The sequence below is a fragment of the Herpailurus yagouaroundi genome, unplaced genomic scaffold (assembly GCF_014898765.1).
Source record: "Herpailurus yagouaroundi ecotype Mexico unplaced genomic scaffold, PumYag 185, whole genome shotgun sequence".
NCBI lineage: Eukaryota > Metazoa > Chordata > Mammalia > Carnivora > Felidae > Herpailurus > Herpailurus yagouaroundi.
Genome location: NW_024412416.1, coordinates 26,499,393 through 26,522,866, shown reverse-complemented (window position 1 = coordinate 26,522,866; position 23,474 = coordinate 26,499,393). Strand labels below are relative to the sequence as shown.

Here is a 23,474-nt window from a genome sequence, read left to right as displayed (position 1 = left end):
CATCAACTCCACTCTGACTTTTTAAAATTATTTTCAGTTTTTAAACTATCAATTAGTGCTATAGACTTAAGAATTCAATTGTGAGCTTAAACCTGCATGATAAATCTCGAGCAGAAACTCACAATGAGGATGTAAGCAAGAAGTGATGAGGAGGTGCTCAGATCAGAAAAGAGCTTCTTACCATGTTTATTGATGACACAGGACCAATGCTGTTAACATAGATGTCAACGTCAATTACGGTCGGTTTTACTGTGGAGAAAAATACATGTGTGTTAACACTTTGAGCCAGAGAGACTGAGGAAAGCAGTATTCAACTTCCTTTGACTCATGCGCTAACACCTCATGGGTATGTTGGAAAGGGTGGATTTTCTTTTGGATTTGCCTTATAGTTGCAATTCAAACCCTGTCTTCCTTTTTAAAATTCTCAAAGGATGAGAGATTCTTACTTGTATTTAATAAATTCTTGGGAAAAAAGGACATTTAATACACTGAAATTTGCCAGAAATAGATGATTATAAAGATATTATGCAATATTTGTTAAGCTGATTATACAGCAAAAAAAAAAACAAAAAAACAAAAACAAAAACAAAAAAACAACTATAAAATGATAAAAACAAAAGACACTACCTAAGTAATTTAATGTCAGTTTCCTATAAAGCAAAACCCCAGTGATGAGTCATATCTGGGATGGCTCCCGGTCCTTATCCATCACCTGACTCCCTAGCTAATGATCTAAAACAAAGTGACTCAAAGCAAAGATCTGGAGAGTACATGCATCAGGGAAGAATAATGAATACTGATAATTGTTATTGTTAGAACTTAAAGACATTTACACATATCACAGATTTATAATCTTATAACTTAAAAACAACACTTTAGTAAGTCAAGGAATTACAGTTTCAACTACGAGGGCATAAAATGGATATGATGAAAGACTGTAACCCAACATTGTGCATCAGAGGTAAAAATGCTTCATTTCTCCTGAAAGAAAACAATTTCTCTTTCCTTGGTAGGGACCAGTAATGAGATTGCAAGAGTCAGGAGCTCATGACCTCTGAAAATAAGGAGGTTCTCTTTCCTCAGTATTTAGCAACTGATAAAAGGAATGACAGCCCCGATTTCAGAATATTTCTGCCCCAGAGGAACATGAACAAGACTCTAAACCTTTGCACATGAAACAAATTGCTTCTATGGAAACAAAAGTGTTTGTATCTGCAATCATTTCAATAAACTTCCTTTAGTTTTGCTAAATAACTAATAATTCACAAATGAACTTCTTCACTCTACTTTTCAAACTATAAGTGGCACTTCTGAGCTCATAGTCTCATTAAATTGCATATCCAGCAGTCTGTAGCCCAAGCCATGTTTTCTGGGCCTCCATGAAAATGAAAACAATGATTATGAATTCGCACCAACCACTCTTAACATCTGTCAGGACAAGCAAGTCATATTAGCTTCAAAAAGCTGTTGGCATTTTGGAAAATACCCAACACTATTCTATATATTATGTATGTAGTGTTTACATTTCATAAAATGACTGTTCTTCATTTTAGACTGAGATTTGTTAACTACTACAAATAGTAGCATCTTTCTTCAACTTCATTGGATTCAGCAAGTTGTCTGTCTCCACCAGACACTGCATAACCTTTGGTGATGTCATACAAAAGCCTGTGTTAAGTCAGTCCATTGAGAACCTACTTTTTTGCAAGAGAGTTTTCTGGTTGTTTTATGGTATTAGAGCTTAGGCTTCCAGAGCTCTTAATCTCATTACATGAAAAAGGACCTACAGACATAAAGTCTTAACAACCTGAAGTGGGAAGTGCCAAATGAGTATTAAGTGTGCAATGAAGGTTTCAAGGAATAACAGTTTGGAATAAACACACACACACACACACACACACACACACACACACACGGACAGTCGCATACATGTGCACACAAAACAGGGAAATTGTTGGAAGCAAATGATCTTATAAAGCAGTACCATGCTAAAGTAAAAGGAGCTTCTTAAGAAAATGGCTCTGACAGTGGCACTTGGGAAAGATCACAGGTGGGCTCAAGGTTTATAATTCAAAGGCTCAAGATTAGGCCCTGACAAATGAACTTTGACAAGGGCGCCAAGATCATTTAAATGGGAAAAAGTCTCTTCAACAAATGTTATTGGGTAGAATGGATATCTGCATGAAAGAGAATGATGTTAGCCCTTACACTATGTACAAAAATTAACTTAAAATGGATCGAAACCTAAAGGTAAAACTGAAAACTATGAAACTCTTAGAAGAAAACATAAGGGTAAAGGATCATGACATTGCAGTTGACAATGATTTCTTGGGTATGACACCAACAGCACAGGCAACAATAAATAAATAAATAAATAAATAAATAAATAAATAAATAAATAAAACTACATCAAAATTAAACTTCTGTGTATCAGACACAGTCAACAGAGTGTAAAAGCAATCCAGAGAATTAGAGAAAACATTTGCAAATCATATATCTGATAATTGGTTAATGTCCACAACATAGAAAGAAATCCTATAACTCAACAACAAATAAGCAAAAAACCTAATTTAAAAATGGTCAAAGGACTTAGACATTTCTCTAAAGATATACAAATGGCCATTAACCACATGAAAGATGCTCAACATCATTAGTTCTTAGGGAAATGCAAATCAAAACCACGAGATACCACTTCACATCCGTTATGATGGTAACATTGAAAAAATAATATAATAAGTGGTGGCAAGCACATACAGAAAAAGATACTCTTGTGCATTGTGGGGATGCAAAATGATATGGCCACTGTGGAAAACAGCATGGCAGTTCTTAAAAAAATAAATAAATAAACATAGAATTACATTACCCAGCAATTCTACTTCTCCAAAGATTTAACAACAAACATATATTTGTACACTCATGTTCATAGCACCATTATTCACAAAAGCCAATGGGTGAAAGCAACCCAAGTACCTGGGAAGGGATAAATAGATAAACCAAATGTAGTATATTCATATGGAAAATTATTCAGCCTTAAAAAGGAAGGAAATTCTGACTGTTTTGTATTATTTTATGTGATGGTCAGCCATGTGTGGCCACAAAAGAAGAGGTTCCAAATAACAAAGTTTATTATACTCACAAGTCTTAGAGACAGGAGATATGCCTTTCAGGACCACATGGGAAAGACACCACGGTGGTCAGGATACAGAAGATAGGGCAAGGTAGAGGGAGAAGACATTTATGCCATGATCATAAACAGGGTTTCCAAGGGAAAGACACAGAGAGCAGGATAAACAGGTAGGACTGACTAGTTTGAATACTTCCTGTGGTCTGTAATGGTCCTGGGATGATTAAGGCAGAAGAACAGTGTTTCCTGCAGTGTAAGGATCAGAGAGAGGAAGTATGGCTCTGGATTGGTTAGCTTGCATATCAAAGGTATGCTCCTGGCTAGGCCCTTTGTTATCTCTAAGAATTGGCTAGTCCCAAAAGAGCAGTCTCTCTTCAATCAAAAAAGGTTTTTTTAAGATATCAAAATATCATAATATTCAGAAAGTTAAAATATGTATATATATGTGTATATGTATATACAATACAATGACATGTGGATGAACATTGAGGATGTTTTGCTAAGTGAAATATGCCAGTCGAAAAAGACAGACTAGGGGCACCTGGGTGGCTCAGTTGTTCAAGCGCCCAACTTCACTCAGGTCATGATCTCACAGTTCATGGGTTCGAGCCCCTCATTGGGCTCTGTGCTGGCAGCTCGGAGCCTGGACCCTGCTTTGGATTCTGTGTCTCCCTTTGTCTGCCCCTCCCCCATTCGCTTGCTCCCTCTCTTTCTCTCTCTTTCTCAAAATTAAATTAACATTTTTTTTAAAAAAAGACAGATACTTTATAAATCAAATTATATGAGGCACTTGGAGTAATAAAATTCAGCGAGACAGAAAGCAGAATGGTGGTTGCTAAGGGCTGGGGGAAGGAGGAATGGGGAGTTAGTGTTTAATGGGAGCAGAGTTTCAGTCCTGCAAGATGAAAAGTATTCTGGAGTTAGACGTTAGTGATGGCTGCAAAACAATGTGAATGTATACAAGACCACTAAACATACACTTAAAAGTGGTCAAAATAGTAAATTTTATGTTATCTGTATTTTACCACAATTAAAAAAAATAAAACATTAAGCTCTGGTATGGTTGGTAACCATTCTAAGTTGGTAGAAGGATGAACAGTTACACAGAGGTAAAGAAGCCAGAAATGGGGAGAAAGGGGAGGGGCGATGGTGATTCTCTGAGTGAAAAGGGGCAGATTCTATTGAAAAAGAGTATAAAATAGGGCTGATGTTACTGGGTCTCATACAGTTTGTCCAAAAATGGATTCACTTTCCAATTCTTCATCTGAATTCCACCTTACAAATTTGGATATTATTATTTCCTAAAAATTTGGAATTAGTATGTTTCAGACAAATCACAAACTCATAAATTGTGCAGCATAAATGAACATGGCAAAGATGTACTGAGTAAGCCTTGACAAGCATCGGCCACATTTATTACCTTGAAAGATTTGCATGGCCCAAAGGGCAATAATGTAGATTGTACTTTTACATGCCTCTGTCACAAAACCAATGAACATACTTGTTCATTTATTTTTCTCCACTCTACCAGGGGCTTCTGCATGCTAAAACAAGCATCTTAGAATTATCACTTAGGAGGGGCGCCTGGGTGGCGCAGTCGGTTAAGCGTCCGGCTTCAGCCAGGTCACGATCTCGCGGTCCGTGAGTTCGAGCCCCGCGTCGGGCTCTGGGTTGATGGCTCAGAGCCTGGACCCTGTTTCTGATTCTGTGTCTCCCTCTCTCTCTGCCCCTCCCCCGTTCATGCTCTGTCTCTCTCTGTCCCAAAAAAATAAATAAACGTTAAAAAAAATTAAAAAAAAAAAAAAAAGAATTATCACTTAGGAGTTGACGAAATGACCCAGATGCACAGGCAAGAAATGGCACATGTCAAAGTGACCTTGTGGAAAGAAGAGTGTAGGGCCAGGGTGAGTCTGTCCGTTGATGGACTTAGAGGCACATGGCTGACTTCTGTTCTTCAGAATGCTACTTACAGCCTGGAGGTTAACAGATTCTTTGTCTTGTTTATTGTGGACAGAAACGGAACTCTGAAGCATAAATACATTATGCTTCAGTGCAAGAGAGTCCATTTTTTTGACCCTTGATATCCAAAACCACATCTAATGTAGTACACGATTCCTATTAAACAAAAGCCCTCTTGTGAAAAGAGAAATATATCAAAATTTACTTCCAAAATTCCAAAAAAATTATCCATTAAGGGGCCTCATTTATGAATCATAAATGGGTACTTCCTAGCAGGTGTTTAAAATGTCAAACCTGAATAAAACAGGTAACAAAAACATTTCTGTGTAATCTGCCACCAGTTTACTGCTCCCCAGTTATGTATAAATCTTAACAAATATCTTTCATCTTTCTGCTTGACATATTTGGTGGTTACTGTTCTGGCCCTGGGCCCCCAGAGGTGAGCACTGATATCATTCAATAAATCAGGTATGCAGCATCCCTCAAAATAAGGTCAGCTCTGAGCTTCTCTTACAAAGTAAGGGGCAGACTGGCTGATCTGATTCCACCTCTTCTCCTAACTTTCCTAAGAGGAAATGGAAAGGTGTATCAAGCTGGCTCCTCAAACCCCCCAAAAGTTTCTCTATAAAACCATAGAATTATGATAGCTTATTTTACTTTAGAAAAAAAATAGAGAAGAAAGTTAAAAAAATTATAGTGAAAACAAAGGAGGTATGCTCGGTGCAATGTGAATTCATGGGCCTTCAGTGAGTCAGTTGTCAATTCTTCTGGGGAAGGTAAAGACAGGGAATCAGCCCCAGAAGGAATGAAGCTAAGGACCAGTAATAATAATCATTTGGTTTTGCTTGAGTCATTTGATTAATATCTCTTATAAAAGATAGTTCCATACAAATTATGAATCAGTGCATGGGGTCTTCTAGGAAAAATTATTTTTTCATGTAGTAACTGAGAGGAAAAGATGTATAGCCTTTCTCTGAATCCCCATATTGTTAGACCACTTGCTACTCTTAGGTCATGAGCATCCCTTAATATGCCCACTGGGGACTGGCCCTTGGAGAGAAGGATTCACACATGATTCAGCTTCACCCCTTCCCACAGTTTCTGCTGTAGTTCCTGGCACACAGTAGGTACTCATTGAATACTGGATAACTATGGTACCTGAAACTGTGGTTTTAAGTTATTATTTTAAATTTTTTTTTCAACATTTATTTATTTTTGGGACAGAGAGAGACAGAGCATGAACGGGGGAGGGGCAGAGAGAGAGGGAGACACAGAATCGGAAACAGGCTCCAGGCGCTGAGCCATCAGCCCAGAGCCCAACGCGGGGCTCGAACTCACGGACCACGAGATCGTGACCTGGCTGAAGTCGGACGCTTAACCGACTGCGCCACCCAGGTGCCCCTAAGTTATTATTTTAAATGGATTTTACATGTTAAATGTTCACATCAGATTGAAAACTGAAACAGGAAGAGTAATTTTTAAATTATGAACCTGATGACAACCACAGGTTGATGCAATTAGTCAATAGTCAAGACCAAGTAGTCAAGAGCTTATAAAAGATTGTCCAAGACAAGGATATAGGGAAATAGGCATCTGGGAATAGGCATCTGTCACAACAGAAATTATATTAGCTATTAGCTCCCTGGTAGAGGAAAAAGCTGAGAATGGCACTGGGAAAACAAATGAAACCATTTATATTCATTCATAAACAAGAAAGAAAATAGACAATGACAGAAACACAGATTAGAAGAGACAGGATATAGGGCCAATAAGTGTTGACAGGGACAGAAACTGCAGAGTGGGGGGAGGCTCCAGGTGATTATAGCTCTCCACAGAAGGCAATCCTTCATGAGCTGGCCCCAGACTGGGAGCAAGAGGGAGGAGGAATAGAGACCCCAAAGGACACTGAGTAAACGTGCTATGTAAAGCAACACAGCCAGTAGAGCATGCTTCCTGGCTGTACAAAGTGGCTCTGCCATTTACCAGTTCTTTAATGTTGAAAAGTATCTTAACATCTCTCTGCCTCAGTCCCACTATGTGTCAAGATGAACTGATGATAGAACCTAATTCGTGGTGGAGGTGGTTAGTCTATTGTGAAGTAAAAGTAGGAGCTCAGTATATGTTTGCTATTGCTCCTGGGGTCCTTGGAGTTAGACACAGAAAAGAATGCTAAAATCTGGCATTTGTTGCCTTTCAACTAATATTTATGTCTAAAAGTCACCCTTTTCACTTAAATTCTACTTTTTCATGAAAAGCTTAAATATGCTGACAGAAATATTTAAATATCAGCAAATAAATTAAAAAAGAGAGAGAAGTAAGTAATACCAACTCATGCTCATGAGGTTTAAATAGAACAGTTCTTCCAGTAGCTGAGAATCTCCCTTACAATCTTCACTGCCTTTGGGGAAAAAGTGGGGACTCATCTGCTGTCAGCCCCTCTAATTTATTGCCTCCTTCTTTTACCTGAAACAAGAGTACCACTAGGCAAAACAATTATTAGGTCGACTGAACCCCCCACTACCATCATTGACTTCCCTTTAAGTACTGCCTCCCTTCCTGCTGATGCCCACAGACAAAAGCATTAATGTTTATTAAGTGACATTGTTATAAGCATTTGCGTTTAATCAGTATGTAATATTCTCATTCCCATCTGACAGATGGACAGCTAAAACATGACTGAGGAGGTGACATCCAGGATTCTGCAGCCTCACTGGAACAAAATCTCAGGGTTCCACCCTCAACTTCCCAGAGGCTTAACTTCAGTAATGAGGCTTAAAGGAATTCTGGGTAACCATGACTTCAGTCATTTATCATCATCATCATCACAAATAACCTTTCCAGGCTCTTCCTAAAATGCAAATACCACCTCTGAGGCATATATTATGTCGATTTATACCATCTCAGTAGAGATGTGTTTTCAAATGCTTTTCTCTAGCTGGGAGAATACTAGGTTATGAGGAGATGGTGAAGAGATTTGGAGAGCAGGTGCAAAGAATGGGCAAATTTAATTACTGTTACAGTTTTGTCAAGACTACTCAAAAATGTTTGGCATAGGTTAGTATTGGAGAATTGAGAGCACTATTGTGGGTCCCATTTCAGCTCTGTCAGGGTTCTTACTTGGCCAGTTAACTTGGTTCTGACTTTTCATTATAAGGTTTAGAGCTAATACCATCTCCACTAATCCCAGAACTTTGGATGCCAATCCCAAAGGCTTACTTCTTTCTTTATCACTGTTTAAGTATATGATCTCAAGTGGGCCAATAAGAGTTAAATGAACAAGACCAAATAGTTATCACCTCAGACCTGGGTCATACCTGATAAGTAATATGGAAGAAGGCAAACAGTGAGATTCTCCTTTTGTATACACTCATATAAAAATGCATTACTAAAGTAGACAGTGAATTCATATTCTTAAAAGAATGAAGAGTACTGGTATTAAAATTCAGAACCACAACTTCAGAGCAACAATGGGTAGATGATCAAAACTGGCATCTACATTTTCATGTCTTGAAAGAGTCTGGTGGTAAGAATATAAAGGAATTTAGGGAGGTGCCTGGGTGGCTCAGTTGGTTAAGCATCTGCCTCTTGATCTTGGTTCAGATCATGATCCCAAATGTTCATGAGATCGAACCCTGTGTCAGGCTCTGCACTGACATAATGGATCCCGCTTGGGATTCTCTGCCCCCCTTTTGCTCTGCTCTCTCTCTCTCTTTCAAAACTAAAATAAAAAATAACGGAACTTAGGAAGTCACCTGCAAAGTCTAATAATTTATAAATTTGACTGAGAAGTAGCCACATGACCTTGTAAAAATAATTTAAATTTTCTGGGGCTCATTTTCTACATCTGTAATTGAGTACTTGAAGCAAGTTTTCCTTCCAAGCATGAACTCAATTGGTTATAACGGGAAAGATACATTTTAACAACTTTCTTCATGATAGCACCTTGTCCTTTCTACTACCTGACTGGGAATATCAAACTGTATTAACCAACAGAAATTTTAGCCCATAACAGATATGAAAAATCAATGCATTGCATCTTTAAACAGTCAGAAGATTGAGAATGATTGGGAGGCATGGTATGTGACAGATCTTATTGTACCTAAAAATGCATAACAGAGTGATAACAGCAAGACTGACAATAAGGAAGCCCCAGATCCTCCTACCCCCACAAAGAACCCAACTTAACAACTACGTTTGTGAGAAATCCAGAAGCCAGTTAAGAGGTCCTTGCACCCCAGGTGAACTTGAAACCAGCCACATGGAAGTCCAGTAGGAAAATTCATGGCACACAATCACTAGAGACTCTCTCCCTAACATTGAGAGTAAATAATAAGACAAACCTCCCAGCTCCCAATTTCTCACTGGGGAGGGAAAAAGAAGGGTGGAACATACATTCAACATTTTGACTTTTGGGGGAACTTCCCAGGGCCCGTTTTATGTCTTGCCTGAATTTAAGCACTGACAAGAAGTGGACACCAGGTAGGGGACTACTAAGAACAAGAGCCATCAATATGGTTTGGTCCATCAGCAAAATCTGTAGTACCCCACAAAGACATTAAGGTAGAGCTCCAGTATCTTAGCTTGCTACAGTACTGGAGAGGCTTCAGTACCACAGTCTGACACAGAGGCATGAGGGTGGGGGGCTCACGGGTGGTACTGGCAAACCTCTTCAATTATATTACAATAAAAATCTCAGGGAGGATGTATCCCCAGACTAGGCTTGAGAAGTTGCCAGAATCTCTAGGCAGAAAGACTGATGAAAGTCTTCCTTGTATGAAACCCGACCACAAAGACTGAGAGAAGTGATTGATAACAAGAGAAACAGTGTTCAAAGAAAAATATTAAATCTCCAGGAAATGAAACAGGAATATATTAATAATCAAACAAAGGATTCAAAAACCATCATAAGGATGTTCAATGAAAGAAAAGAGAGCACAGATAGACAACTAAATAAAATTTTAAAAAAATGGTATGTGAGCAAAATGAGAATATCAAAAAGATACAGAAGTTATGAAGAAAAAGCAAACAAATTCTGGGGATGAAAATTATAGTAACTGAATTGAAAAACTTCACTTGAGGGATGCAGGAGCAGACCTGACCAACCAGAAGAAAGACTCAGTATTCTCAAAGATAGCACATGTAAAATTACCAAGCTGGAAGACAAAAAGAAAAAAAAAAAAAAAAGAAAGAAGAAAAATGAAGATAGCCTAAGGATTTTATGAGATACCATCAAGCAGAACAACGTATGCATATGGAAGTTCCAGAAGGAGAAGAAACAAAGAAAAGTGCAGAGCGTATTTGAAGACATTATGGCCAAAAATGTCCCAATTTGGAGGCGATATATGGACATACAAATTCAAGAAGCTTAAGGAACTCCAAGTAGGATAATCTTAAGAGATCTACACAGATACACATCATTACCAAACTCAAAAATCACAGAGAGAGAATCCTGTAAACAGAAAGAGAAAAGTGACTCATCACATATAAGGAAGCTCCCATTAGATCATCATTGGATTTCTCAGCAGGAACTTTGATGGCTAGGTGGTAAAGGATGATATATTCAAAGAGCTGAAAGATAAAACTGTCAGTCAAGAATATTATGTCTTAACTGTGGTTTATATACACAATGGAGTACTACGTGGAAATGAGAAAGAATGAAATATGGCCCTTTGTAGCAACGTGGATGGAACTGGAGAGTGTGATGCTAAGCGAAATAAGCCATACAGAGAAAGACAGATACCATGTTTTCACTCTTATGTGGAACCTGAGAAACTTAACAAAACCCATGGGGAGGGGAAGGGAAAAAAAAAAAAAAAAAAAAACGAGGTCAGAGTGGGAGAGAGCCAAAGCATAAGAGACTCTTAAAAACTGAGAACTGAGGGTTGATGGGGGGTGGGAGGGAGGGGAGGGTGGGTGATGGGTATTGAAGAGGGCATCTTTTGGGATGAGCACTGGGTGTTGTATGGAAACCAATTTGGCAATAAATTTCATATATTAAAAAAAAAAGAATACTATGTCTGGCAAAACTGTCCCTCAAAAATGAAGGATAAATTAAGACTCCCAGGTAAACAAAAGCTAAGGAAGTTTGTCATCACTAGATCTGCCCTAGAAAAATGCTGAAGGCAGTCCTTCAGGTTAAAGCAAAAAGGTAATAAATAGCAACACAAAACCATACAGATATATAGACATATAGATATAGATAGATATAGATATAGATATAGATATAGATATAGATATAGATGATATAGATAGATATAGATAGATAGGATATAGATATAGATATAGATATAGATATAGATATGCCACAGAAACCTGTGGTACTGCAATATAGGTATAAAAATCAGTTTTAAATATGATAGAGAATTTTTTAAAAAAGTAAAAATTCACTATAAATCTATGTTAATGAATACACAATATAAAAAGAAGTAATTTATGTCACCAAAAGCACAAAGTTTGGGGCGCCTGGGTGGCTCAGTCGGTTGAGCATCTGGCTTTGGCTCAGGTCATGATCTCACTGTTTGTGACTTGGGGCTCTCCATCTGGCTCTGTGCTGACAGCTCAGAGCCTGGAGCCTGTTTCAGGTTCTGTGTCTCCCTCTCTGTCTCTGCTCCTCCCCTGCTCGTGCTCTGTCTTTCTCTCTCTCAAAAATAAATGAATAAACATTTTAAAAAAAGCATAAAGTTTTCAGGGGGTATAGAGATGTAAAGAAGTAGAATTTTTATATGCAATTGAAGTTGTTATCAATTTAACATAGATTATTATAACTTTATGATGTTTAATATAATAGTACCCACAAAGAAAATATCTTATAGAATATAAACAAAAGAAAGTGAGAAGGGAATCAAAATATGTCACTACAAAAACTAAATAAATGATAATGAAAGAATATAGCAGGAGGAAAAGAGGGACAAAAAGGTGCAAGACATACAGAAAACACTAAAATGGCAATAGAAGTCCCTCCATACTGACAATTACTTTAAGAGTAAATGGATTAAATGCCTCAATTAAAAGACACCAACACAGATTGGCTCAATGATTAAAAAAACAATATCCAACTTGCTGTCTACAAGAGACTCACACTAGATCTAAGAACACACATAGGCTAAAAGTGAAGGATGAAAAAACGTATTCCATGTTTATGTCAGATGAAAGAAACTTTAAGACCAAACGTGTCACAAGAAACAAAGAACATCATTACATAATGACCAAAGTGCCAATTCACCGGGAAGATATAAAAATATATGCACCTAATTATTAGAACTCCCAAGTATATAAAGCAAATATTGGCAGAACTGAAGGAAAAAATAGACAGCCACACATGAGTAGAAGATTCAGCACCCTACTTTCATTTATATAGAAACAACCAGGCAGAAGATCAGTAAGGAATTAGATTTGAAAAAACTATAGACCACTTGCACCTAACAGTTACATACAAAACCCTCCATACAACAACAGCAGAATACACATTACTCTCAAATGTTACAGAATATTCTTCAAGACAGACTACATGGCAGGCCACAAAACAAGTCTTAATTTTAAGAAGATTGAAATTATACATACACACTATCTTCTCTGACTACAATGGAATGAAACTAGGATTCACTATAAGAAGGAAAATAGAAGAATATGCACATATGTGGAAATTAAACATCTCACTCTTAAACAATCAATGGGTCAAAGAAGAAATCACAGGGAATTTAAAAACATCTGGAAACAAATGAAAACAAAAATACAACATACCAAAACTTATGGGATACAGTGGAAGTAGTACTGAGGAGAGACTTTATACTGGTAAACACTTATATTAAAAAAAAAAAAAAGGAAGATTTTAAATGAATAACCTAATTATTCATCTCAAGGAACTAGAAAAAGAAAAACTAGGGAGGGGTGGCAGGTGTGAGGTGTGTGGAAGTGAACTGGGGGAGAGCAAAATGGTGGTGCCCCAGAGGGGAAGGAGCCCTTTCTGTGCAGAGACAGGAGGGAGAGAAAAAGAGAAGGGTTGAGAAAGTACCTCATAGGTTCACATAAGAGGAAAACTTCTCTGGACCACACATTGGGGACCTATGTGCAGCAGATTTTTTTTTTTTTTTCAAACAGCAGTTGGAGCTCAAACTCTGAGGTTTTGGAAGTATGCAATTTTCTCTAGAGCAGAGCTGTGGCATGCACTCCTAGGGAGGAAAGAGCTGGACCTGGAGTACATAGCATGGTGTAGGGATCTCTGGGGCACACTCAGAAAGAACATTGCCCTTCCTGTACTACTTTTGAAAGAGGGCATTTTGCCTCCCCAAAGGCAAAAGACCCTGAAGGTGTCAGCAAAAGCCTTTCATTAGAAGGGGACGAAGGTGCACCCAGAGCAAATATAACATTTGCTGCTTTTAGCAGTGCTACACCATAGATTCTGTGCACTTTGCAGGCATGGCTACTGTTTTTCAGGAACAAAGGACTTCAGACATGGCATGGAGAGGCTTTAATCTAGAGGAGGGGGATACAGATACACATAGTGCCTGGTCCTTTAAGACATCTTATTTTTAATTCCAGCCATGCACCAAAGAAAAAAACACAGGAAAGTTGTGGCACAGAGTAAGCTAACTGCCCTTGCTATTCTGTGAAGGCTGCTTGAACAGTGGGGAGTGTGAGATCCCCTTCTGGGGACAAGAGATTGGGATGATGCTATTTATGCCCTGACACAAATGCCATGGACTTCAGAGAGCAGCACAGCAGCCACCAGTGGAGATGCTTGCACCAAACCTTCCACCTGCCCCCTTCCCCCAAACTATGTATTTACTGAAGCAAGACTGACTGAGCAAGGGAAGCAGGCTGCTACTCAGGAAGACCAGCATAGGCAGCCCTGTGCTTGCACCAAGTGTTCTGAAACTCCAGCGCTTTAAAGACTCACATGTAGTTCTGGTGGAAATAGGACCAGGCTTACTTTATTTGTTTGTTTGTTTGTTTTTTTCTTTCTGTGTTTCTTATGGAATCAGGCTCATAGTTTGTTGTTTGTTTTATTTATTTCGTTTCATCTTTTCTTTAGATCGGGCTGTTTTATTCTTTGTTTTTACGTATTTTTTCCTTTTCTTCATTTTCTTTTTCCTTTTTGTTTTTCCTTAGGAATCAACCTGATAGTTTTTGTTTCTCTGGGTTTTTTTGTTCCCTTTCCTTTATTATTTTTTTTTTTTGGGGGGGCGTGGGATCTGGTTTTTCCCCTTTTTTTTCCAGACTTACTTCAACAAGCAAATCAAAGCACACCTATTTAAAGGTCCCCACTTCAGACAAGGAGGAGCTCTGCAGAGGACTGACAGCAGCCAAAACACAACAGCTGATTGCACACAGCATACACCAAAAACACTTCTGAAGTGTCAGGACATGAACAGTGTAAGACTCCTTTTTTTTTTCTTTTAATATTTTAATATTTATTTATTTTTGAGAGAGAGAGAGAGCACGAGAGAGAGCATGAGATGCAGAGGGGCAGAGAGAGAAGGAGACACAGAATCTGAAGCAGGCTCCAGGCTCTGAGCTGTCAGCACAGACCCCAACATGGGGCTCAAACTCACAGAGTACAAGATCATGACCTGAGCCGAAGTCAGATTCAACTGACTGAGCCACCCAGGCGCCCCAGACTCCTTTTTAATATAGCAGTACTCTCAAGTGCAGGAAACATAATAAGCTACATAAAACATGCAAAGACAGGTCGATAAAGGAAGATGGTGGTGTAGGAGGACGCTGGGCTCACTGGTGCGTCCTGCTGATCACTTAGATTCCACCTACACCTGCCTAAATAACCCAGAAAACCACCAGAAGGCTAGCAGAATGGATTTTCTGGAGCCAAGTGCAGACGAGAGGCCCACGGAAGAGGGTAGGAAGGGCGGAGAGGCGCGCGCTACACAGACTGGCGGGAGGGAGCCAGGGTGGAGGGGCAGCCCGCCAGCCAAGCAGAGACCCGGAGTCTGGCTTGCAAAAGCGGAGGGGCCAGACTGAGTGTGTTCTGACAGCAACCGGGACTTAACATCTGGGAGGTCATAAGTTAACAGCTCTGCTCAGAGAGCAGGAAGGATGGAGGACAACGGAGGGAGAGTTGTTGAGCCCTGGACGACAGAGTTCAGTTTGGCAGGGAACAAAGGCACTCACCAGCGCCATCTCCCTTGCCCATACCCCAGACAAAATCCCAAAGGGAACCAGTTCCTGCCAGGGAACTTGCTTGCAACTTGCAAACACCCAGCGCTGTGCTTCTGCGGATCCATCCCTCCGGCAGCAGGTCTGACTCCCTCCCGCTGCCGCAGGGCCCCTCCAGAAGCAAATCACAGAAAGATGAGCGAGCTGGGCTTGCCCCTCCTGCCCCAGTTCACCTTGCCAATCCACCCCAGCTAATACGCCAGATCCCCAGCACCACAAGCCTGAAAGTGTGCAAGTAGCCCAGAAAGGCCACGCCACCCCACAGTGAATCCTGCCCCTAGAAGAGGGGAAGAGAAGGTACACACCAGTCTGACTGTGGCCCCAGTGGTGGGCTGGGGGCAGACATCAGGTCTGACTGCCGCCTCACCCACCAACGCAAGTTATTCAAGACAGCACAGGGGAAGTACCCTGCAGTTCCCCACCACTCCAAGGAATATCCTAAATGATGAAACGCAAGAATTCCTCTCAAAAGAATCTCCAGGAAATAACAACAGCTAACGAACTGATCAAAAAGGATTTAAACAATATAACAGAAAGTGAATTTAGAATAATAGTCATAAAATTAATCGCTGGGCTTGAAAACAGTATAGAGCACAGCAGAGAATCTATTGCTACAAAGATCAAGGGACTAAGGAACAGTCAGGAGGAGCTAAAAAATGCTGTAAACGAGCTGCAAAATAAAATGGAAATGACCATGGCTCGGATTGAAGAGGCAGAGGAGACAATAGGTGAAATAGAAGATAAAATTATGGAAAAAGAGAAAGCTGAGAAAAAGAGAGATAAAAAAATCCAGGAGTATGAGGGGAAAATTAGAGAACTAAGTGAAACACTAAAGAGAAATAATCTACGCATAATTGGTATTCCAGAGGAGGAAGAGACAGGGAAAGGTGCTGAAGGTGCACTTGAAGAAATCATAGCTGAGAACTTCCCTGATCTGGGGAAGGAAAGAGGCATTGAAATCCAAGAGGCACAGAGAACTCCCTTTAGACATAACTTGAATCGATCTTCTGCACAACATATCATAGTGAAACTGGCAAAATACAAGGATAAAGAGAAAATTCTGAAAGCAGCTAGGGATAAACGTGCTCTAACATATAAAGGGAGACCTATAAGACTCGTGACCTTCTCTCTACTGAAACTTGGCAGGCCAGAAGGGAATGGCAGGAAATCTTCCATGTGATGAACAGAAAAAAATATGCAGCCAAGAATCCTTTATCCAGCAAGTCTGTCATTTAGAATAGAAGGAGAGATAAAGGTCTTCCCAAACAAAAACTGAAGGAATTCATCACCACTAAACAAGCCCTACAAGGATCCTAAGGGAGATCTTGTGAGACAAAGTTCCAGAGACATCGCTATAAGCATGAAACCTACAGACATCACAATGACTCTAAACCCATATCTTTCCATAATAACACTGAACGTAAATGGACTAAATGCGCCAACCAAAAGACATACGGTATCAGAATGGATAAAAAACCAAGACCCACCTATTTGCTGTCTACAAGAGACTCATTTTAGACCTGAGGACAACTTCAGATTGAAAGTGAGGGGACGGAGAACTATTTATCATGCTACTGGAAGTCAAAGGAAAGCTGGAGTAGCCATACTTATATCAGACAAACTAGACTTTAAATTAAAGGCTATAACAAGAGATGAAGAAGGGCATTATATAATAATTATAGGGTCTATCCATCAGGAAGAGCTAACAATTATAAATGTCTATGTGCTGAATACAGGATTCCCCGAATATATAAAACAATTACTCACAAACATAAGCAACCTTATTGATAAGAATGTGGTAATTGCAGGGGACTTTAACACTCCACTTACAACAATGGATAGATCATCTAGACACACGGTCAATAAAGAAACAAGGGCCCTGAATGATACATTGGATCAGATGGACTTCACAGATATATTTAAAATTCTGCATCCCAAAGCAAAAGAATATACTTTCTTCTTGAGTGCATATGGAACCTTCTCCAAGATAGATCACATACTGGGTTACAAAACACCCCTTCATAAGTATACAAGAATTGAGATCATACCAATCACACTTTCAGACCTCAATGCTATGAAGCTTGAAATCAACCACAGGAAAAAATCTGGAAAACCTCCAAAAGCATAGAGGTTAAAGAACACCCTACTAAAGAATGAATGGCACAACCAGGCAATTAGAGAAGAAATTAAAAAATATATGGAAACAAATGAAAATGAAAATACAACAATCCAAATGCTTAGGGATGCAGCGAAGGCAGTCCTGAGAGGAAAATACATTGCAATCCAGGCCTATATCAAGAAACAAGAAAAATCCCAAATACAAAATCTAACAGCACACCTAAAGGAAATTAGAAGCAGAACAGCAATGGAAGCCGAAAACCAGCAGAAGAAGAGAAATAATAAAGATCAGAGCAGAAATAAACAATATAGAATCTAAAAAAACTGTAGAGCAGATCAATGAAACCAACAGTTGGTTTTTTGAAAAAATAAACAAAATTGACAAACCTCTAGCCAGGTTTCTCAAAAAGAAAAGGGAGATAACCCAAATAGATAAAATCATGAATGAAAATGGAATTATTACAACCAATCCCTCAGAGATACAAACAATTATCAGGGAATACTATGAAAAATTATATGCCAACAAATTGGACAACCTGGAAGAAATGGACAAATTCCTAAACACCCACACTCTTCCAAAACTCAATCAGGAGGAAATAGAAAGCTTCAAGAGACCCATAACCAGTGAAGAAATTGAATCGGTTATCAAAAATCTCCCAACAAATAAGAGTCAAGGACCAGAGGGCTTCCCAGGGGAGTTGTACCAGATGTTTAAAGCCGAGATAATACCTATCCTTCTCAAGCTATTCCAAGAAATAGAAAGGGAAGGAAAACTTCCAGACTCATTCTATGAAGCCAGTATTACTTTCATTCCTAAACCAGAGACCCAGTAAAAAAAGAGAACTACAGGCCGATATCCCTGATGAATATGGATGCAAAAATTCTCAATAAGATACTAGCAAATCGAATTCAACAGCATATAAAAAGAATTATTCACCATTATCAAGTGGGATTCATTCCTCGGATGCAGGGCTGGTTCAACATTCGCAAATCAGTCAACGTGATGCATCACATTAATAAAAGAAAAGATAAGAACCATATGATCGTGTCAATCGATGCAGAAAAGGCCTTTGACAAAATCCAGCACCCTTTCTTAATAAAAACCCTTGAGAAAGTCGGGATAGAAGGAACATACTTAAACATCATAAAAGCCATTTATGAAAAGCCCACAGCTAACATCATCCTCAACGGGGAAAAACTGAGAGCTTTTTCCCTGAGATCAAGAACACGACAGGGATGCCCACTCTCACCGTTGTTGTTTAACATAGTGTTGGAAGTTCTAGCATCAGCAATCAGACAACAAAAGGAAATCAAAGGCATCAAAATTGGCAAAGATGAAGTCAAGCTTTCGCTTTCTGCAGATGACATGCTATTATACATGCAAAATCCGATAGACTCCACCAAAAGTCTGCTAGAACTGATACATGAATTCAGCAAAGTTGCAGGATACAAAATCAATGTACAGAAATCAGTTGCATTCTTATACAATAACAATGAAGCAAGAGAAAGACAAATAAAGAAACTGATCCCATTCACAATTGCACCAAGAAGCATAAAATACCTAGGAATAAATCTAACCAAAGATGTAAAAGATCTGTATGCTGAAAACTATAGAAAGCTTATGAAGGTAATTGAAGAAGATATAAAGAAATGGAAAGACATTCCCTGCTCATGGATTGGAAGAATAAATATTGTCAAAATGTCAACACTACCCAAAGCTATCTACACATTCAATGCAATCCCAATCAAAATTGCACCCGCATTCTTCTCGAAACTAGAACAAGGAATCCTAAAATTCATATGGAACCACAAAAGGCCCCGAATAGCCAAAGAAATTTTGAAGAAGAAGACCAAAGCAGGAGGCATCACAATCCCAGACTTTAGTCTCTACTACAAAGCTGTCATCATCAAGACAGCATGGTATTGGCACAAAAACAGACACATAGACCCATGGAATAGAATAGAAACCCCAGAACTACACCCACAAGCGTATGGCCAACTCATCTTTGACAAAGCAGGAAAGAACATCCAATGGAAAAAAGACAGTCTCTTTAACAAATGGTGCTGGGAGAACTGGACAGCAACATGCAGAAGGTTGAAACTAGACCACTTTCTCACACCATTCACAAAAATTAACTCAAAATGGATAAAAGACCTGAATGTGAGACAGGAAACCATCAAAACCCTAGAGCAGAATGCAGGAAAAGACCTCTCTGACCTCAGCCGTAGCAATCTCTTACTCGACACATCCCCAAAGGCAAGGGAATTAAATGCAAAAATGAATTACTGGGACCTTATGAAAATAAAAAGCTTCTGCACAGGAAAGGAAACAACCAACAAAACTAAAAGGCAACCAACGGAATGGGAAAAGATATTTGCAAATGACATATCGGACAAAGGGCTAGTATCCAAAATATGTAAAGAGCTCACCAAACTCCACACCCGAAAAACAAATAACCTATCGGACAGAGGGCTAGTATCCAAAATCTATAAAGAGCTCACCAAACTCCACACCTGAAAAACAAATAACCCAGTGAAGAAATGGGTAGAAAACATCAATAGACACTTCTCTAAAGAAGACATCCGGATGGCCAACAGGCACATGAAAAGATGCTCAACGTCGCTCCTTATCAGGGAAATACAAATCAAAACCACACTCATATATCACCTCATGCCAGTCAGAGTGGCCAAAATGAACAAATCAGGAGACTATAGATGCTGGAGAGGATGTGGAGAAACAGGAACCCTCTTGCACTGTTGGTGGGAATGCAAATTGGTGCAGCCACTCTGGAAAACAGTGTGGAGGTTCCTCAGAAAATTAAAAATAGACCTACCCTATGACCCAGCAATAGCACTGCTAGGAATTTACCCAAGGGATACAGGAGTACTGATGCATAGGGGCACTTGTACCCCACTGTTTATAGCAGCACTCTCAACAATAGCCAAATTATGGAAAGAGCCTAAATGTCCATCAACTGATGAATGGATAAAGAAATTGTGGTTTATATACACCATGGAGTACTACATGGCAATGAGAAAGAACGAAATATGGCCCTTTGTAGCAACGTGGATGGAACTGGAGAGTGTGATGCTAAGTGAAATAAGCCATACAGAGAAAGACAGGTACCATATGGTTTCACTCTTATGTGGATCCTGAGAAACTTAACAGAAACCCATGGGGGAGGGGAAGAAAAAAAAGTGGTTAGAGTGGGAGAGAGCCAAAGCATAAGAGACTCTTAAAAACTGAGAACAAACTGAGGGTTGATGGAGGGTGGGAGGGAGGCGAGGGTGGGTGATGGGTATTGAGGAGGGCACCTTTTGGGATGAGCACTGGGTGTTGTATGGAAACCAATTTGACAATAAATTTCATATATTGGAAAAAAAAAAGAAATTAAGGCCTATCCCAAGAAGCAAGAATGGTCCCAAATACACAACCTAACCTTACACCTAAAGTAGTTAGAAAAGGAGTAGCAAATAAAGATTAAGTCCGGTAGAAGGGAAATAATAAAGATTAGAGCAGAAATAAATGACATAAAAACAAAAAAAAAAAAACAACAGTAGAATAGACCAATAAAACTAAATCCTGGTTCTTTGAAAGATTAACCAAAATTGATAAACCCCTAGTCAGACTTACCAAAAAGAAAAGAGAGAGGACCCAAATAGATAAAATCATGAATGAATGTGATCAAAACCAACATCACAAAAATACAAACAATTGTAAGAGAACACTATGAAAGATTATATGCCAACAAACTGGGGATTCTGGAAGAAATAGACAAAGTCTTAGAAACTCACAGAAAATTTGAACAGACCCATAACTAGCAAAGAAATTGAATCAACCATCAAAAATCTCCCAACAAGAGAGTCCTGGACCAGGTGGCTTCCTAAAGGAATTCTACCAGACATTTAAAGAAAACTTAATACCTATTCTTCTTAAACTGTTCCAAAAAATGGAAATGGAGGGAGAGGCACTGTGGTAGCTCAGTTGGTTAAGCATCTGACTCTTGTTTTCGGCGCAGGTCAGGGTCATATTGTTTGTGGGATCCAGCTCTGCATCAGTCTCTGTGTTGACATCACAGAGCCTGTTTAGGATTTTCTCTCTCCCTCACTTTCTGTCCCTCCCCCATTCTCACTCACATGCTTTCCCACTGTCTCTCAAAATAAATAAATAAACTTAAAGAGAAAAGAAAGAAAGAAAGAAATGGAAGGAAAGTTTCCAAACTCATTCTATGAAGCCAACATTGCCTTGATTCTAAAACCAAAGACCTCACTATAAAAGAGAATTACAGGCCAGTATTCCTGATGAACCTGGATGCAAAAATTCTCAATAAGATACTACCAAATCAAATTCAACAGTACTTTAAAACAATTACCACAGTCAACTGGGATTTATTCCTGGGCTGCAGGGCTAGATCAATATTCACAAATCAATCAATGTGATACACCACATTCATAAAAGAAATTATAAGAAACATATGATCCTGTCAATAGATGCAGAAAAAGCATTTGACAAAATACAACATCCTTTCTTCATAAAAATCCTTTAGAAAGTGGGGATAAAAGGAACATACCTCAACATCATAAAGGCCATATACAAAAGACCCACAACTAATATCATCCTCAACCGGGAAAAACTGAGAGCTTTCCCGCTGAGGTCAAGAACTCGACAAGGATGTCCAGTTTCAACATTGTTGTTCAACATAGTACTGGAAGTCCTAACCTCAGCAAATCGGACAGCAAAAGGAAATAAAAGGCATCCAAGTTGGCAAGGAAGAAGTCAAATTTTCACTCTTCATAGATGACATGATACATAGATGACGTGATATGTAGAAAACTCGAACTGACACATGAATTCAGCAAAGTTGCAGGGTATAAAATAAACACACAGATATTGGTTGCATTTCTGGACACCAATAAGGAAGGGGCAGAAAGAGAAATCAAGGACTAAATCTCATTTACACTGCACCAAAAACCATAAGATACCTAAAAATAAATCTAACCAAAGAGGTAAAATATCTGTACACTGAAAATTATAGAAAGCTGTGAAAGAAATCAAAGAAGGCAAATATAAATGAAAAAACATTCCATGCTCATGGATTGGAAGAACAAATGTTGTTAAAATGTTGATACTTCCCAAATAAAATCTACATATTCAATGTAATCTCTGTCAAATTAACACCAGAATTCTTCAGAGCTGGAACAAACAATCCTAAAATTTGTATGGAGTCAGAAAATACCCTGTATAACCAAAGCAATCCTGAAAAAGAAAACCAAGGCTGGAGGCATTACAATTCTGGACTTCTAGCTGTATTACAAAGCTGTAATGGATGAAAGACATAAATGTGAGATAGGAAACCATAAAAATCCTAGAGGAGAAAACAGGCAGCAAATTCTTTGACCTTGGCTGCAGCAAATTCTTACTAGAAATTTCTCTGGAGGCAAGGGAAACAAAAGCAAAAATGAATTATTGGGACCTCATCAAGATAGAAATCTTATGTACAGTGAAGGAAACAATCAAGAAAACCAATAAGCATCCGACGGAATAGGAGAAGATATTTGCAAATGGCTTATCAGATAAAAGGTTAGTATCCAAAATCTATAATGAACTTGTCAAACTCAATACCCAAAAAACAAATCCAGTGAAGAACTGGGCAGAAGAAATGAATAGACACTTTTCCAAAGAAGCAATCAAGGTGGCTAACATATGAAAAGATGCTCAACCTCATACACCATCAGAGAAATACAAATCAAAACCACAAACTTCACACCTGTCAAAATGATTAAAATTAACCACTGAGGAAACAACAAATGTTGGTGAGGCTCTGGAGAAAGGGGAATGCTTTTTCACTATTGGCTGGAATACAAACTGGTGCAGGCCCTCTGGAAAATAGAATGGAGGTTCCTCAAAAAATTAAAAATAGAACTACCTTATGACCCAGCAATTGCACCACTAGGTATTTATCCAAAGGATACAAAATACTGATTCGAAGGGTCACATGCAATCCAATGTTTATAGCAGCACAATCAACAATAGCTAAGTTACGGAAAGGGCCCAATGTCCACCGACTAGTACAAAGAAGATAAGAAGATGTGGATAAAGAAG

General features: G+C 38.9%; 1 protein-coding gene across 4 annotated transcripts in view; it reads right to left on the bottom strand.

The window, feature by feature from the left end:
- The window catches only part of GABRG3 (gamma-aminobutyric acid type A receptor subunit gamma3), a 717,311-nt gene that overhangs the window by 659,769 nt on the left and 34,068 nt on the right, over positions 1-23,474 (bottom strand). For all 4 annotated transcript variants that reach the window (XM_040493887.1, XM_040493886.1, XM_040493888.1 and 1 more), the window contains exon 3: positions 182-249. In XM_040493887.1, the coding sequence (XP_040349821.1) occupies positions 182-249 (68 nt within the window). The remainder of the gene's footprint in view (positions 1-181; positions 250-23,474) is intronic.